The following is a 20,147-nucleotide window of genomic DNA, read 5'->3' on the forward strand; positions in this document are numbered from 1 at the left end:
ATGAGGTACGAGAGTGCGCAATTAGTCGACCCACGTAGCATAGATAAGGTGTCAGTGGTTCAGTAGGTAGTAAAATTCTGAGTGTGATGTGTAAAAGGAAGGATTTATCGGACTCTGATAAAGGACAGATTGTGGGTGCTCAACAAGCTGGCCTCAATTTCCCAAATGGCTGAACTGGTGGGGGCGTTTCAGAGCCTCTGTAGTTAAAGTGTACCAGGATTGGCATCAAAATAGTCAAACAACGACCCGACGGCAAAACTGCAAAGGTCAGCGAAAGGTTGATGTTAGAGGTAAGCGCCGTGTCCGACAACTCGTATAGGCGAATAGGCACAGCACTGTAGTTGACTACCCAATACAATATGGGCCAACACAGAACAATATCTGGCATGACCACGCATCGCATGTTCGCACATATAGGCTATACCAGCAGACGACCCCTACAGCATCCTCTCCTAATCAAGGTTCATCGGTGTAAAAGGCTCACCTGGTACAAAGAGCATGCAAGTTGGATGTTAGAAGACTGGAAGAAGGTGTGCTGGTCGGATGAGTCACGTTATTTACTCCACAACGTGGATGGTCGGGTACAGATTTCGCATCAACAACATGAGGCTCTTGATCCATCATGCATGGTATCAAAAGTGCAGGCCAGTGGAGGCGGTTCTATGGTGTGGGGCATTTCACTGGCAGGAACTTCGACCCCTGGTGCATATGGAACAACATATCAGTGGTCTCTACAATCGTCAACTGCTTGCTGACTGTGTACACCCCGCTATGTTACACTTTTTCCCACATAGCGGTGTTGTCCAAGATGACAATGCGCTGAACCATCAGGCACTTGTTGTGCAGGAATGGTTTGAGGAACACAGTTGACTTCCAGCATATCGATTGGCTTCCGAACTCTGCTGGTATCAATCCCATCACTTGTGGGACACTATGGAAAGGTATATCAGGCATCTGGATACACCAATCACCTCCATACTTGCCAAACAAGCTGTGTGTAATGCTGGTCGCATTACACACAGCTTGTTTGGCCATACCTCCTGAACACTCCCAACATCTTGTTGAATTGATGCCATGTCGGATAGCTGCTGTACTGAGGGCAAAAGGAGGACCTACGAAGTATTAGGTAGGTGGTCATAATTCAGTGTATATATACAGATAGATAGCTAGCTAGATAGTTCTTGTGTACACGTTTTAAATTATATAGAAGTCGATACATGATGCTTGTGTATCGTCTGAAAATATAGTCACATGATATCATTACAGCATATGATCTCCAATGGCTAAATATGCCTGACAGCAGTGAACCATGCTCAATATAAGGGTGTCTATAAGATTGTGGAGATTCAAATCCCATTCTTCCGCCAGTGCAGACCAAGTGACCGAGGAGTTGCAACGAGGCACTCAAGGGTATCCCACACATGTTCGATCAGATTTAAGTCTGGTGATCACGCTGGCCACAGCAGTCGTTGGATCACTTCAGTTTCGAGATTAAATTCTTCCACCACTTGAGCTCTATATTGTATTGTGCATCAAAAGAAAATCTGAGCCAATTGCATCCACAAATTCACACATAGAGTTCAAGGATCTGTTCTCAGTACCTCTGCGCAATTATAGTACCCTTATCAAAAACATGGAGGGGTCTGGCCATTGATCATTATTCCATCCCACATGAGAATTCTGCCTCTACCATGTTTCCTTTTCTCTGATGTTGGAGGGATGGATGGTACCGCATTCTTCGTCTCCAGATGAAATAACGTCTAAAATCTGTTTGTAGGTTAAAACGGACCCAATGAACAGAACTGAACCCCATTTGTCACGGCTCCAATTCACATGTTCATGACACCGGTTTTGATGAGCTTTCCGCCAGTTTGAGGTTAATGGTATACAAACCACTGGCTTCCCTGCAAGGAGTCCACCTGAATTGAGCCTTCTTATCACAAGCCAGTTGGAAATGCTTCCACCTGTGGCCACAGCAACCTAAAGAGACAATTAATGACAGGATATCGTAGGGTTCTGTCTTGCTGTTAGAGCCAGACAGTGGTCTGTTCTGGTTGACGTAGCCTTCGTGCAACCTTGGCCAGCTCTTCTTGTAATGGTTCCCATCTCCTGAAACTGCTTCCATAGTGCCAAGATGACAATGAATGACACATTAAGCCAACGTGCCACCTGAGACTGCCTGGTTCATGTTGTCCAACAGCCTGCCATTTCAAAGAATCATCTAAACGACGATGATTTGGCATGAATAATTTGCATAATGTGCAGCTCTGTAAGGTGGTAGATCGATTTCTATTGGATACTCAGAATTTGCATGCCAGGATGCCCATTACATTTATCAAATAATCAAATATTTTGAAAACCCTTTGTGATACTTTAGTATACACTAATTTTAGTTCCTGCTTCAAATACCATGGAGTTCTATTTGCTCTTTAGGTAAATTTAAATCACAAACTAATAGCTGTTCAACTCTTCTTGCTTAATTAAGTGCAAGCACATTATAATTTTCTGGTTGGTAATCTAAATCTTTTGAAATCAACAGTCCAGCAAAGTCTGAAAAACAAGAATTCTTGTTGTAGTTTTGGGAAGATCTGGTATGGTATCAGCAGATAATTATTTGAAACAAGCCTTAATGCAGATAATATGTTAGGATATTTGTTGCTATGCTTGCTTTTTTTGGACATCCCTAAAATGAAGAAATAGCAATCATCTATGTGGTAAATTGACTCTCACCATACCAAAGGAACAACAAAAGACTCTTAATATTCTCAGTTAGTCACTTCATCAGATTTTTTGTGATGAAGTGACTAACTGATGTGGAGCCCAAGTTTTGTCCTAATCACCAATCTTGCAGCCAAAGTACAAAGAATATGCATGTTTAGTAATACTGTAGCTTTTCTTTCAGAATAGTTTTTGTTGTACAACATCCACACACAAATTTTCAGAGTAATTCATATGCTTCCTTTGCTTCTGTTTAAACATTTTAACAATGCAATGCTAAGAAAAACACAGAAGAAAAACAGTATGCAGTAGATATGCACATAAACTGCACTACAATTGTCTTTCCATTGCGGAAAAAGAGAGGTAGGAGGCAGATAGACAACGTTTGAATGTGTTAACCCTCCCCAACATTACCAACATCTATGAGCACATGCATACGTTATTCACAGGTATAGAGAACAGTCACATCTACTTCCCTATATTGTTGTAAGGTATTATGGGTAAATACCTTTATATGTAGAAATTGTGACATGATGTGAAATTTTAAGCATTATTTTCAAAATTATGCATAAAAATTGATTCCAAACAGCTGATATATTAGAAGGTAAACAATGTTGGCTCATGTTATTAATTATAAGTTTAAACCTGATTTTCATACATAAGTACAATTCTACATGAATGTGTAAAACATTGGAGTGTAACCAGTGTTATTTCTATGCAGCAGCCTAAACAATTATTGAAATCACTGCAGTATACAGCATTTGTTGTTTGTGATATTTTACCCACAAACAATACATTTTTGAATCTTGATAAGCAGACAATGCACTTTCTCAACTGAGTAGTAGAGTGCTGCTGTATGAACCAGCTAATTTTATTTGGTGTTATTGAAATTATATGAGGGCTGTCTTGTCTTTTGTCCTTTCAAGTGTGTGTTTTTTCAGTCAGCAGAATTTAAACTTTCTAGTTAGTGCAATGTTTCTTTAAGTTTGCCTTTACAGCAAGTTGTAGGTGCCTCCGTAGCCAGGTGGGCAGGAGCGGCAGTGGTAGCACACGCTTCTTGATTAGACCGGGATTTGAGCCCGTGACCACCAAATGCAGAGGATGTGGAAAGGTCAGGGAATGACCACTGCATATCCCCGGAGCAATATGGCCTTAGTTGCCAATGCTCCTAAAATCCAAATAACAACAACAACAACAGCAGCAGCAGCAGCAAGTTGTCCTGCTTTCGCTACTTCTAAATAAATGGCAAATCTGCAATTTATATAAATCCTCAACAGATAGTAGATGGTCTCTTTTAAATAACTGACAGATTAACATTATGGCAATGCTAATTTCTATGAAAGTAGCATAATATTATAAATAAATAAATTTTCTGTTTATACTCCGGGACGACCAAACGGTCAGAGGAGTTTACAAGAAACAGCACCGTATTCAGCAGTCACGGGCTTGAACCCCGGTCACTCAAGGCATGTGTACTTATGCACCCGCACGCCTGACCACTAGGCTATGGCGGCCTTCTTATGGCACCTTGTTAAGGTCGCTGTAAGCAGTACAAAGAAAAAAATGAATGAAAGATCTTAGTCTGAGACCAAATAAATGGACTCCCCACTAACCTTTTCCTCTGCCCTAGCTTGCTGTTTCCTTGATTGCTTCTCTCACCTTGCCAGGATACAAAACATGACACCTATGACTACCAGAAACAGTTAAGCTAACACAGCAGCAAAAGTACAAACCAGTAAACATCACTAAAAGAAGTTTCAGTGATGTTTACTGGTTTTCTATGTTGTGGGACAGTCGTGTGACAGAAAAACATTCTGTGCAGCAATGGGAAGAGAGGGAGAAATTTTTACAGGGAGAAGTAACATAAGCTGTGTTCCACTTATTGAACCAAAAAAATTAGGTTCGTTTTCCATCTTTGCATATAAAGCTCAGATTATATAAAATTATATATAAAGCTCATTATATAATTCCGCTACCTACCTAAGAGAAGTGTTTCCCAATTTAATAGATGCAAAACTGAAGGAAGAAATTTTCACTGGGCCTCAAATAAACTCCTCAAAATTGTGTATTTGTAACAAATCTACAGTTAAAGATACTGAGCAAGTTGGCGATGGTTTAAAGCAGTTATATTTGGATTTCTTCCAAGAAATCCATGCACAACTTTGTTAACACAAGAGATTCCAGAATTTGGGAGATATAGCTGATGAGCAAGGGGGAATGCTTTCATCAGGATTTATCCACAATGGAAATAATGGTACATACCAGGGTCTCTGGATACTGCCATGACAGGAGATTACTGCTGGTTTCTTAAAGAGGGAAAGCAAAATTGACTGTAAGAAAAACTCTGAGCGACAAACATTTCTAAGGAAATATATGTAGTACATTATAGTTTTTATTAAAATCTTTTAAAACGAATAAGACTCATTTTTAAGACAGCATATATATTATTGTATGATATTTGAAATCATTAAAGTTACTATAATTTCAGTATTTCAATCAATGGAGTATTATTCAATTTCAATTCAGTATTATTCAATGTTACAATTCAGTATTATATCAATGGAGATGTGATAGAAACATAATTTTGATATTATTGAAATCAGCAATCCAATTTCATTTTGATTATGCAACTTTTGCTATAGAAGTACAAAAAATTTAATACTGAATACTAATTTTTTTCTTACATTATACAGCTGGAATCACGGACAAGTCTAAGTATACTCTGTTTGGAATCTTCTAAGACTTTCAGGAATACTACTTTCTGATGTAAATCAAACTATCTCTTATTGTGTGTATTTCTCAGAGATAAGTGATGTCATTAAAATGCTTTGGAATCATATCCCAATACTAAATTTTTTTTTATAGCCAGATGTTTTTTTTTTTAATTTACTCTCCCAATATATGTTGATCACACACACACACACACCTAAATTTATTGTCCCAATGCACATTGAAGAATAGTGTTTTTTTTTCACAACATACCTTTATTAATCATCCATATTTTGATGGTCCTTTTCAAAGTAATCCCCAATTGATGAAATGCACTTACTCCAATGTTTCTGCCATTATTCAAAAACATGGTGGAAGCAAATTTTTGATATGCATTTGAAAATTGCCTCCAATGTCTTTGCAGCTTCTGACAACTGGAAACATTTTCCGCACAGCTCCTTCTCTAACTCTGGAATTAAAAAAAAATTGCAAGGTCAGGGAAGATGAGGAACATATCTGACATATTAATGCTGGCTAAGTACTTGATGACAGTATGAGCAATGTGAGGTTTCATATTGTCATGATGCAGCATCCACCCACCTGCATGCAGTTGTGGTTGTTTGTGACGAATGCGATTCTGAAAAGTATGCAGTACAGTTGTATGATGTGGCACATGGTTAATCATTCCTTGAATGTCAAAAAAAAGAAATGACAATAACCTTTTCTGCAGAAGCCAGAATTTTTTGCTTTTTTTGGTGTTAGTGATGACAATTTTTTTTGTTTTGTTGCTTACCACCTATCTTACCTACCCACCATTGAACATACCTGCTAGGCCGACCGGGCTAGCCGGGTGGGTAAAGTACCTGCCTGGAAACCCAAAGGTTGCGGGTTCGAATCCCGCCTCGGGCTTGGATCAGAGTAGTGCAAAAACTTTGAGAGGTGCATTATGGCCACAGAATCCAATGTGCCAACAACTAATGATGCAATGAAATATGCAATGAAATACTATTGGAGTTTTATAGCTAATAACTTCTCACAGAGTCATCCTGCTACACTCATATTTTTCAACTTTTCATGCCCATTTCCAAAGAGTATTTCCTTTTTAGTATAAACATTTTGATATAATGGAAGTGACATTGCAATTGTTCTAATCAATGTCCATAACTGGATACGTCGACCACGTCAAGTGTTAAATTCTGATGGTTGTGAACAGTTCTGAATTACTTAGTGGATTGTTGCTCTGTCTTATTGTAATTGTGACCTTTTAAAGTATGTTGAAACTCAAAAGGAGCTCATTCTTCCAAATTGTAATGAGTTTAATGAACAGAATGTTAAGCAATTAGAAATCCTCGGTTTAAAAATGTTTGCCATAGGCAGAGTAAAATATTTATAAATTCTGAAATAGTACTTAAAAATGATCTTTAACTTATGTATGTGTGTTTTTTCATTTTTATTTGTATAGTTAATATTTCATACTCTTAGGTCATTTTCCCTTCTAAGAGGTTTTCCCTCGTAAGAAGTTCTAAACCTCCACTCCCTTGGAAAACTTCTTATCTGGGTTCTACTGTATTATACTGGAATGAAAAGGAGAATCTGCTCTCTCTTAGGTGCTAATTAACCCTTTTGGATGTATACAGGGTGTATCATAATATTAGTATTAGTAGTGGGCAAATGATTCAAGAAAACAAGGCAAAAAAAAAAAAAAAAAAAAAAACCAGAAAAACCTACCAATCCCCTCTAAAAATTTGTATAATCCATTCTTTAAATTTATTCAAACTACCCACTTCAACAACACCAGATGGAAGTTTTTTTGGTGAAGGTAAAGAAAGCCTGCACAAGAACGATAAGAAACAGATAACTTACGTGGAAAATTAGTTTCCCGATACGGCACTCAGTCAGGGAAAATCAGTTTCCCGATACGGCGCTGCTCACTCAGTAAACAGGCGGTAGGTGTTATCGGTCTGGAGCAAAGTCGAGAACGATATATTGATTGACAGGTAGGCATGGAAAACGATGTGCTCACAGGTGTGCGAACACAACACATGATAACATCGGTTTAGTATCACTTTAGCAGCACTAATTGTAACTTGTCCTAATCGCACATGCCTTAACCTTTTTTCTCCATTACAGTATTCCATAATGGTGAAAAATGGTCAGGTGAACTCGACCTGAATCCCATGGGAGCTTGAACCCCTCCCGAATTGGAGGGGTAACCTTTTTTCTTTAGAATCAGTCATATTTAGAAATACATTTATAAAAAAATAAATATTTTTATGACAGTATTTTTATTTTCTTGTTCAATAATATGCCCCAATGGTGAAAAAAGGTCAGGTTACCTCCACTTGAATCCCATGGGAGCTTGAACCCCTCCCAAAATGGAGGAAGTAACCTAACCTTTTTTTTTTAGAATCATGGGTGGACTAGAACAAATTGCTTATTAACAAAATATTAATTTTTTTTACTGTACTTTTATTTTTAAAGACACTCGTGTGGATACACACAAATCATAACATCAATCAGCACCTTAAAAGATTCGTGGCTACTATTACGTGTTCACCATTCATTACAAAACTATTATGCACTGTTCTTTACTGGTAAATACACATCATAATGCCAACCAATGACAACACAGTAGCTTGTCGTCTGTTGCGCCCACCACCAATCATTTCATCGTTTGCCACGCCTACCTGTCAATCAATATATCCTTCTCGATTTCTGCTCCAGACCGATAACACCTACCTGTCTGCACTGATCAGAGAACTTCATATCTGCCTGCACAATTACCCCAGGTCCTTTTCATTCTCTACCACTGTCAGTGTAGTACCACAGAGTTGAAACGTTGCTCTGGCATTGCTGTTTCCCATATGTAGTACTTTACATTTGTCAATGTTAAACTTAATTTGCCACCTCTCAGCCCATCTGCTCAACCTTTCCAGATCCTGTTGCAGCAGCATAGTGTCAGTAGTGTCCTTGACAACCCTGCCAACCTTCGTATCGTCTGCAAACTTGGACATTAAGCTTGATATACCATCATCAATATTATTTATAAATACAGAAAACAATAATGGACCCAACACTGAACCCTGAGGGACTCCAATAATAACATTAGTCCACGATGAGCAGTGTCCATTGATTACCACTCTCTGTCTTCTCCCTATCAACCACCCCTTTATCCATAGCAGCAATTTGCCTCCAATGCCACACTGCTCCAATTTGTACAGCAGTCTTCTATGTGCAACAGTATCAAAAGTCTTTTTAAGATCCAAGTATATAATATCAAAGTTATTCCCTGCATCCAGTTCTTTTGTGACTGCATCATAGTATCCAATCAAATTGGTCACTATTAGGTCAGTCAACACTGAGATATTCAAGTGAGAAAGTTTCTTTATCATCACCTTGTGCATGCTTGTGTTTCTTATGGGAATTTGATTATCTGTCTTATTTAAAGAATTACTAAACTGTACAAACATTAATAGAGACTACAATTGAGATATTTATTTCATAAATTGTACAGCTATCAAAATTTCCTCACTTTTAACTACTAACATCATTTTGTACTTCATGGAAGGATATTAATTATTATGGCTCTATTTTGAAAAACAAATGCCATTATATAAGCCTCAGTTTGAAATACAAAGCTTCCAGTATCCTGGAAAAAGAAATATAATTGCCAACAAAGAGTTCCTGATTTGAGTAAGTATCATGTTTCTGAGTTAAAACATGGTTTTTTTCATTCCATTAAAAAAGGAGAACATATATAAACCCATATAAACATATACAAATCCATCATCAAACTTAGAGCATTCAGAAACTGTCTGAAAAAGAGATAAAACTTTGAATTCCTACTAAAATACAAAACTGTACAGGTTATGACACAGATGAGTATATAAGTAGCACCAAATTGCACAAAATCACTTTATTATGGTTTAAAATGACTTACTTGCAATCCAGAAAGGTCTCAATTAGTTTTCGTTGCTCTAATAATTATATTGACCTGAAAAAATAAAAACTAAAATTTCTATATATACAATTTAATAACTATAATGGAATTTAGTTTCTCAGTCTATTATTATTTGGACATAGCCTAATTTTTTTTTTAAATTTTTTTTTTTTTTTTATTTGGATATAATGTTAAAGGTAGACTGAAAATTAAACAGTTAAAACTGTTTAATTTTTTTTTTTTTTTTATATCTGAGGTTAAGTGATTTTTGCAAAAAATTAACAGACTGGATTATACAGTAAGTAATTAAGCTTAATTGTTTTATCTTGCTATCACATTTTCGCACTCAAAAGGAAGCAAATGCCTTTCAACAGGAATGAAGGAAAAGCATCAATATCATTTGGATGTTACATTAGCTCTGTTATTGAATTAATGTTTTCAAGGACATATGGTGTATACCTTTTATATACTCAGCTGCAAGATTCAGAAGTGTGTATACATGTAAAGTGTGTTAGTTGTTTGATGGCACCAGGGGTTCCCCCATCTCCGCATTGTAGTCTTTGTAAGTGACACAGAACTCTGTGGAGGCCAGAGATTTAAAAAGTGTGTGGGGAGTGGTCTGTTGTGTAGCATTATGTTCTGCTGTTTCTCTGACCCTACTGGGACCCACCGTTGCCCACACTTTGCCACAAAGAGGCAGGACAGGCACCCAATAGATTATTTAAGCACTCTGGCACAGGTTCCACCACTGAACACTAAAAAAAAAAAAAAAAAAAGGCGGGGGAGGGGGAATGAACACTAGAATTTGGCAAAGAGATTTACAAGAAAGCAGAATTTAGACATTGATTAGAATTTGGCAGCACTGTTAGGGGTGTACTCAGTCGGTTTAGTAGGCATCCCCAAAGAGGTCAGTGGAGACGAGCCCCACCAGGCAAAGTATGGAGGAGGCAGGGAGGGCAGGAGACAGAGACCTGTCTCTTCCCTCCCCCTGCCCTGGGATGGGGTTTTAAAGGGATCTGGGTTAGAGTACCCAGTGCAGATCACCAAATAGCATGCTGGCAGCAAAGCCGCAGTATGTCTTCGTCGGTGATGGTTGTCATGTCCATGTAGTGTCGAATCCGGTAGGAAGGTCAAACTGCCTATCCCACTATGGGGTGGGACATATTCATTAGCAGTGGGGAACCCGTAGTGCCAGTTTAACAAATTTTAACAGTAAATGAAAGTGAGAGCCCCCTGCCCCTCAAATGAATAAAGGACTTTTCTAAAATTTAAATCAATATTGCTAAGCATTTTTTTAAATAATAGGTGGCCCATGCAGGTATAAGAAAGTTTGTAAGTACAGTGGAATAAACTGTTATGCTGACATACTTTTCCCATGGGATCATGGAATCAGCACAAGGAAATTTGCATTTCAAGGTAAATGAATAGCTAAATTAATGTGTAGCACAGGTGTTTATAACTATAGAATATTCAGTGAAATTATCAAAGCACCATGATATTGGTTTGTTTATGCACAAAAAAAAAAAATCAGTTCATAAAAATTACAATTTGTGTCCTTGCTCAAGTCAACATGCCATTTTTCTTTCACCACTGATATTATTATTTATTAGGTAATAAAGCTCTAATCATGAAACAAAATGCTCAAATATTGCTGGAAAATCTTGACATTAGTCCAATGGGCTAACTCACAAACATGATCAATCAATATCCATTTATTTGACAAAAACCAGTTACAAGCAGTCAGTGACAATCTCTTACTGGTAGAGTACAGCATCTCAATGTACAGAATTTGAAAAAAAAAAAAAAGAAAAAAAACTTCCCAAAACAAAGCAGTGAGGAAACTATACTAACAGGCCAGAAAAACAAGAATAACAAGGCTTGATATAACCACTGTATAGCAACAGGGGCAAACAGAGCCAGAGCAGGATTGGGACAAGAAAGCAACCCTAGAGTTTAAAGTAAACCAGCCCAGAAACAGTAGATAGTGTGACCATGAATAAAAAGTACTCAGTGCATGGAAGATTTCAGAAAATCATGATATTAATGATTTATATCATGATTATCATTATATGTCAAACTCAGGAATGCTCATGTGCCCCAGTAGCATGTAAACAGCACACTGGTGTATAATTACCAAAAAAATTTACACTTTTATGTATTTTTACCTAGCATAAAAAATGGCAACCCACAATATTTATAAAGGTTTGCAAAATTTATGAAATTTTATATTGATAAAACTCCTTTAAGTGTTGTCATTTTTTTATTATTTTTGACTTTAACACAGTTAATCTGTAAAAGATTACTTAAAGACTGCACATGTCTAGTACACTCTCAATATCAGATATATACAGAGCAGCACTAGGCCACATGAGGCCTGGTGCAGCTGTTTTCAGATGCAGCCTGGCTTCTCTTAATCTTTCACACACACACACACACACACACACACACACACACACACACACACACACACACACACACACACACACACACACACACACACACACACACTTGTGTGTGTGTGTGTGTGTGTGTGTGTGAGAGAGAAAAAGAGTAAGAATGAGTTATTTCAGAAAATAAACAAGCTGTTTCTTCATTTTGTGCAAGTAAGACCATAGCAACCACTTAAAAAAAAAGCTTTATTTCTTTTCTTTGTACAACATAAAAATAAATTGGATTTATCATATTCTTTTAAAGTTGTTCTAATGTTTTATTTCATACCATTCAGTACAGATACATGCAATAAACATATACATTACTACATATACTGTATTAAGAAATCCATAAATTCAAATTAACTAACAGAAGTATATGCAACAAATACAAACTTTGTTAATAAAATTAAATTAATTTAAAAAAAGCCCTGTTACTCATACTGACTATTTAAACAAAGAAATTGGTCAATTTGTCCTTTTGCATTGTATCACTTCCAGCAGGTCAACTTCTGCAACAGATCAGTGGTCCATGAAATTTGCAAAATTTAATGGACCACTAATCTGACCATAAGAAACTCAGAATAAATAACAGACTTCTTTTCTCTGCTCAATTTCATTTCATGTGTCGTCTAAATTTTATCCTCACAATTAGAACTATGCTTTCAACTCACTGTACGATGATTACAAAAAGAATATTTGGCTGGTTCACTTTTTACTGATTGCATAAGAGCCGTAAAGCAGTTCAAAAACCTTGATGTAAGCATACAGTAAAGTATGCAATATAGAATTACAGTAAAGCAGCAATACAGAATTTAGAAATAGTATATTTTTTTACTGTTGTTATCAATTTATGATATGAAGGGAAGTTTATTAGGTCTTTTGAAAGCAAAATTATAGAATCACATACTCAAAATTCTTTTGAATATGTGATATAACATGCATTCACTTAGCACTTCAAACAACTTTTAGATAGTCAAATTTGTCATCAATATCAATACAGCTTTCATATATTGGCCAAAAAAAAAAAAAATTCAAGAGCCATACTGTAATAAAATTAGGCTTATGCAGTGTTGTAAGTACTGAAGTCCATAGCTCAAGGAGTGCCTGTATTTCCACTACATAACAGAGAAAATTTGATTGAGCAAGGCCCCATCATCTAATCACATCTCATGTGAGGCCCAGAGTGATTGATATACTGCATATACTGTCTTTTCTTCTAGGATTACAGAATAGGTATCACACTGGGTTGTACTAGAGGTACACAAGGTTTTTTTTTTCCTGTAAACTTGGGTCTGACATTAGCATTAGTTATGGCAAATGATTAGCATTAGCAGAGACATACGATGCAAGGAAGCAAGCTTATGCAGCATCAGCCAAAAAAAAAAAACGCTCCCAATTCACCCCTCCATTCATTCCAAATGCCTATCCAGCTCAGCCTTAAATTTAATTAGGCTATTAGCTTCCATAAAAGATGGAAACCTGTTCTACCAATCAACTACCCACTCGCTTGCTCAACCCATTCAAGGCCTTGTACACCTCAATCAGATCACCTTGTAGGTGCCTACTCTCCAGGCGCTGAAATTTGCAGAACTTTAGCCTTTCTTGGTAAGAGCACCCCTTTGTTCCCTTCACCAATCTTGTTGCCCTTCTTTGTACTCGTTCTAGCAACCAACTCTACATCCTTCCTAAAATGAGGCCTCTAGATCTGTACACACTACTCTAAGTGTGGCCTGACCATTACCTTGTATAACAGGATAACCACCTCCCTGTCCCTGCTAGCAAAATTCCTATATATCATCGACAAGACTCCATGACCTGCCCTGGTAGCCCATCTGCACTGCTCAGCGAACTTCATATTTGACTGCACAATTACCCCCAGGTCTTTTTCACTTTCCACTTCCCTGAGTGTAGTACCGCACAGTTGGTACGTTTCTCTTCAGTTATCGCTACCCATATGCAGTGCTTTGCATTTGTCAATGTTAAACTTCAGTTGCCACTTCTCAGCCCATTTTCCCAACTTATCTAGATCCAGATGGAGTAGCATACTGTCGTTAACAACCCTGCACCTACTGCACATTGCATAGAGAACGATACTTTACTATGCTACCTATCAACTCACGTTACGATGGTGACTCCATCGTAACATGATTTGATTGTACAGTGAACCAATTGTAAAGGGGGGTACATTGCATTTTTAACTATTTACGTGAAACTTCGGATAATTGGGGCAGCCGCTTAATCAGGCCAAAATGCACTAGTCCCGATGAGTCCCAAATAACCGGAATGGACTGTATATGGTATCAAAATTATTTTTGGCATTCAGTTCCTTTGTGATCACATCGTAGTATCCAATCAAATTGGTCAGACAAGACCTCCCTTTAACAAACTCATGCTGTGTCTTACCTATTACTGCAGTTTTGTCTAGATGATCCTGCAATGCTTCTTTAACCAGTGATTCCATTATTTTCCCCAGAACACAAGTTAAACTAACAGGTCTGTAGTTACTTGTGTCACCTTTTGAACCCCCTTTGGTGATACATTTGCACACCTCCTGTCCATGGGGACCTCCCCTGAGTCCTTCACTAAAGGAAGCTCTCATAATTATGGCTAAGGGTTTGCTTACTTTCTTTGCTGCCTCCTTTAATATAACTGGATAGATCCAATCCATCCCAGGTGCCTTTTTTATGTTTAACTTCAACAATTTCTCCTCCACTTTGCTCTCAGTTATTACAAAATCATTTACCTTCCTATTAGTGCTTGATTAACTTCTGACACTCCTCTCATTGAATGACTTCTCATGTGTGAATGTAGATGCAAAATACTCATTCAGTTTATCAGCTACCTGAGCATGATCATCAATAGTCAACTCATCTATGTTAAGTGATCCAATCTGATTCATCCCTTTCCTTCTAGAGTTTACATAAGTAAAGAACTCTTTACAGTTTTTCTTTGCATCCTTTGCCAAAGATTACTTGTAATCTGCCTTCGCCTACATAACCTCCTTTGTGACTTGATTACAGACATGTTTATACCTTCCATAGGCTTCTGTGTCACCTGGTACTTTATATGCATCCCATACATTCTTCTTCTCTGCCATGAGCCTCATTAATTCATCTAACATCCATTTAGGGCTAAACCTTGAACGGTATTTCTTAGTTGGAATGAAAAGCCTATTAGCCTCCAAAGTTAAGTCCCTGAAGGCTTCCCATTTAGAATTCAACGTTGGTAACATCATCAGTTGATCCCACTGTACAGAATTTAAGAACTGTTTGAGACCATTATAGTCACCTTTACAAAAATAAGAGCCCTTCCCTTTAGCCTTGATGATAGTTACATCTTTAAGTAAGACAGCAAGCTTATACAGCATCAGCTAAAAAAAAACAAACAAAAAGAAAGACACTTCCTATTTCATCTATTCATTCCCTCTCAATAGTTTGTCTAGTTCTTCCTTGAATTTATTTAAGCTATCAACGTCCACAACAACAGATGGAAGTTTGTTCCAGCAATCAACCACCCAACATGCTTGGGCCAAGGCAATTTCATATTATAAAAGTAATATTTTAAGTGGCTGAATTACAATGTTTTTAGGAAATGTCACATGTACTATTACTCATTTCATGAAAAGCTGAAAAAAGGAAGACTAAACAATATATTTATTCAATCATGGTTATTCCAGAACAAGAAAACACAAAGGTATTTCCCCTTAGATTCTTTTAAAATTTGTTTGTTTTCAGATTTTTTTTTTTTTTTCTATATTAAAAAACATATCTGTCTATAACAAAGTTGACATCCTGGCATTGGGATGATTGGGGACTGAGGTAGGCAGTGAAAGCAATCTAGAAATCTTTTTACATAAAATATGCATTTTTAGATTATTTTCTAATTAAAAAGATAGACTGTTAAATATTATTTATTAGGCAAAAAAAATTATGAAAGACACTTGTGATAGCTGTTAACTTGTGCAGATTTCCAGTTTATAGTTTAGGACTTCACTGACCATAACTAAAAACAAAGGTTGGAAAATGGTATATCACAGTGCATTGAAATAAAAATATAATTTGCCAGAGAACAGCACTAGAAATCTCATTAGTTATTTTTCTGATTTAGTTTTTAAGTTTATTTAACATTTTACTTACCTATTGCGTTTTTTTATAAAAAATTATAATAATTCTATCTTATTTAAAATAGAGACAATACCCTTGTAAAAAATTATGATAGGTTGATTTGTTGACATTGTTTATATGTAAAGTAACTCATTTAGTAGAGAGAGAGAGACTATATTACATTTGCCTTAAAATGGAATGGAAATTTTTTTCTCTACCATTGTACCACATGGAGAAATTATAAAAACTAGGAGCCCAAATGGATCAAATGCAGGGTAGTGTTAGAGTAATGCAGATTAGTATCAGCTCTACCATACAGGATGTCTGAATAGTCACTCCCTATTTATAAATTATTTTAACTTTCTCATGTTTTAACTGATTTCATGAAATCAATGTTAAATGGCTCATAATTTGTTGAGGTTTAGGACACCGCATTTTAAAATTCCACATGTGCCCATCATTTTTGACATATTTTCTTAAACAAATTGGTACACACTACTGCTGATGAATATAAGTTAATTGGAGTTCACTGGTGATTGTTTCTTCCAATTAGTTCAAGTTGCATAGTATTTTATGGTTGTCAATGTCCCACTGTGAAATAACTGGCCACACATGACCTTGCAACATTTCAAAGTATCTTTTGGCATTCATTGTACCTTCCAGAATGAAAGGTTCAATGACTGTGGATGATGTGATACCACACATTAATAAGTATTTTGCAACTACATTCACACATGAGGAATTCTTTAGGGAAGTGAATGCCAGAAGTTTATCAAATGCTAACAGGGAGCTATATAATTTTGTAATAACTAAGAGGAAAGTGGATGAGAAATAGTTGAAGTTAAACATAAGAAAGGCACTTGAGGTGAACAGGGTCTACCCAATTATATTAAAGGAGGCAGCAAAGGAGGTAGGCAAACCTTAGCCATAATTATGAGAGCATCTGTGGATCCAGGGGAAGTCCCTGTGAACTGGAGATGTGTGGACCCCAATTCACAAAGGAGGATCAAAGGGTGACACAAGTAATTGCAGCCCTGTTAGCATAACTTCTGTTCCAGGGAAAATAATGGACTTGCTGGTTAAAGAAGTAATGCAGGACCATCTAGACAAGCGTGCATCGGTCACAGGGCTTGTTAAGGGAAACCTTGTCTGACAAATTTAATTGGATACTATGATGACAAAGGAACTGGATGCAAAAAAATAATTTTAGTACCATATACCTGGATTTCAGGAATGCTTTCAATACTGTTGCACATAAAAGACTGCTATACAAATTAGAACAGTATGGCATTAAGGGAAAGTTACTGTTATGGATAAAGGGATGGTTGAGTGGGAGAAGATAGAAAGTGATTATTGACTGCTTTTCATGGATTAATGTTATTAGTGAAGTCCTCAAGGTTTGGTGCTGGGCCCATTGTTGTTTTCTGTATTTATTAATGATACTGATGAAGATATTAGACTTAATGTCTAAGTTTGCAGATGATATAAAGGTTGGCAGGGTGGTTAATGACAGTAATGATGGTATACTACTGCAACAAGATCAAGAAAAATTAGGCAGATGGGCTGAGAAATGGCAATTGAAGTTTAACATTGATAAATGCAAAGTACTGTATATGGGATGCATTAATCCCAACTGTGTTACTACACCCAGGGTAGTGGAAAATGAAAAAGAAGGGTAATTGTGCAGTGAGATATGAAGTTCTTTGAGTAGTGTAGACAGGCTGCTAGGAAAGCTCATGAGGTTTTTGTTAATGATATACAGGAATTTTGCTAACAGGGATAAGGAGGTGATTATCCCATTGTATAAGGGTTATCCCATTTTGAGTACTTTACTGAAATCAGTAAAGGGAATGAAAGAGTGGTCTTGCCAATAAAGTTTCCAATGTTGCCAATAAAGGCTACAGTTCACAGAACTGTAGCCTTTATATCCCTCATAAAATGAGGCTTTCAGATAGGTATGCAGTACTCAAAGTTCAGCCAAACCACTTCCTTATACAAGAGGATAATCACCTTTTTGTCACTGCTGGTATAATTCCTATATATCATTGACAGAACTCCATGACCTGTCTTAACAGCTTATCTGCACTGCTCACAGAACTTCATATTAGGCTGCACTACTACCCCTAGGTCTCTTTTGTTTTCCACTTCCTTGAGTGTGATACCACCACTTGGTATGTTATTCTGAGATTACTGCTGTCCACATAGTAGTAAAATCTTGCATATATCAATATTAAGCTTCAACTGCCACTTCTCAGCACATCTGTTCAATTTTTCTAGGTTTGTTGATATGCCTTGATTCCTGTCATTTATTATCCTACAACCTCTGTGTCATCTGCAGACTTAGACAATAAGCTTGATATGACCCCATCAATATTGTTAATAAATACTGAAAATAGTAAGGGTCCCAAGCAATGAACCCTGATGGGCTCTTCTAATAACATTAGTCCAAAAAAGAGCACTGCCCATTTATACCCACACACTGTCTTGGTTGGTTTTTTTTTTTAGGAGCATTAGCAGCTAAGGCTATGTTGCTCCAGGGATATGCAGTGGTCATTCCCTGACCTTTCCGCATCCTCCGTATTTGGTGCCTCACGGGCTCGAACACCGGTCTAATCAAGAAGCATATGCTACGCACTGCTGCTCCTGCCCACCTGGCTACGGAGGTGCCACAGTGTCTTGTACCAATCAACCATCCCTTTATTCATAGTTGTAATTTATGTTCCCAATTCCATACTATTTCAATTTGCATGGCTGTCTTTCATGTGGAAAAGTCTCAAAAGAAACTGTTCAACATGATTTCAAAATGACTTTTTGCATCCAGTTCGCTTTGTCACTGCATCATACTAAGTAATCAGATTGGGTAGTGAAGATCACAAATCCATGCTGTGTAATTTCTGTATAACAGTATTCCTGTCAAGATGATTGTGCAATACTTTTTTAACCACTGATTCCACCATTTTCCCTGGAACAGAAATCAAGCTTACAGGTCTGTAATTACTCACTCTTCCCTTTGATCCCTTTTGTGAATAGGAGAGACATTTTTATCTTATGCAGTATGTACTCACTACATCTGTGATTTCATACATGTAGTTCAAAATATAACTAATCCAATAAAAATCACAATAAATCATACTTAGATTATGATTTGAATACAAATTTCTTGAAGGTTTAATTTCATATTGAAGTATGTTTTCTCTTTATATTTCTTGCATTTAAAGCACATAAATTTCTACTATTCAGTGACTTAATGCTTTGTAAAATAATAGTACACTGATTTGAACAGCACAGATGACAGATATATTTACAATTGCTGAATGTAGCATAGAAAACTTATACAGGAACATAAAATGAATGAAGCCAAAAAAAAATATGCATTTTTGGTTGGGTTTAATGGGAGTTTATTGGCACAAGGGCAACTAAGGCCAAATTGTGCCTTATGCATTCTGTTTTCAATGCTTTAATGAGATACAAAATTCCCTTTTATTCCCTTTTATTCATTAACTTAAAATTTTAGTTTTATTGAAAGAATGACTGCAAAATTGTTTCTTACCTAGAAATGTGTATTCCTTTGCATTTGGCAAATTGTTGACAACACATGCACTCAGTGCACTGCGATGAAGGTTCATATCAATGACCGGTCGCCACACATTTTTGTATATATCATAACATTCTACAAGTGTTATTGTTGTAGTTCCTATTTGAAATAGTATAAAAAATTTAAAAACAAAATGGATTACTTACACAAAACAGAATTTCTAATTTAGTATGTGTAGCATTTTAAATAAAAAATCCAAAGTTCATCACAATTTTTGAAAGCTATCAGAATCCGGCTGCTTTTGGTTTTCATTTAATTTTTTTCATTACACTTATTATGTTAATATGATATTATTAGTTAAATAGGTAATTAGTTAAATAAATACTAATAGTTAAATATGATAGTATTAGTTAAACAGAAAACATAACAAGCATTAGTAACAATAAGGAGGCAAGAATGGAACCCTGTGGGATCCCCTCATAACATTAGTCCATGAACAGCAGGGGCCATTTATAACTATTCTTTGTCTCCTATCACTTGACCATCCCTTTTGCCATTGTACCAACCTGTTCTTAATGCCACACTGCTCCAATTCGTATAACAATCATTCATGTGCGAGTGTATCAAGCTTTAGTAGAATCTAAGTAAATGATGTTAAAGTTATTTATTCTATCTATTCGTTATTGACAATAATCATAGTAGCTAATTAG

At 36.6% G+C, this 20,147-nt stretch overlaps 1 protein-coding gene across 1 annotated transcript in view; it reads right to left on the reverse strand.

The window, feature by feature from the left end:
- Positions 1-20,147, reverse strand: part of LOC150080985 (kelch-like protein 10) — a 132,744-nt gene that overhangs the window by 4,869 nt on the left and 107,728 nt on the right. The window contains exon 7 of the mRNA XM_090380875.1: positions 19,453-19,596. Coding sequence (XP_090237001.1) covers positions 19,453-19,596 — 144 coding nt within the window. The remainder of the gene's footprint in view (positions 1-19,452; positions 19,597-20,147) is intronic.

Source organism: Mastigoproctus giganteus, chromosome 9 (genome assembly GCF_048544385.1).
Source record: "Mastigoproctus giganteus isolate SK-2022 chromosome 9, ASM4854438v1, whole genome shotgun sequence".
NCBI classification, from domain to species: Eukaryota; Metazoa; Arthropoda; class Arachnida; order Uropygi; family Thelyphonidae; genus Mastigoproctus; species Mastigoproctus giganteus.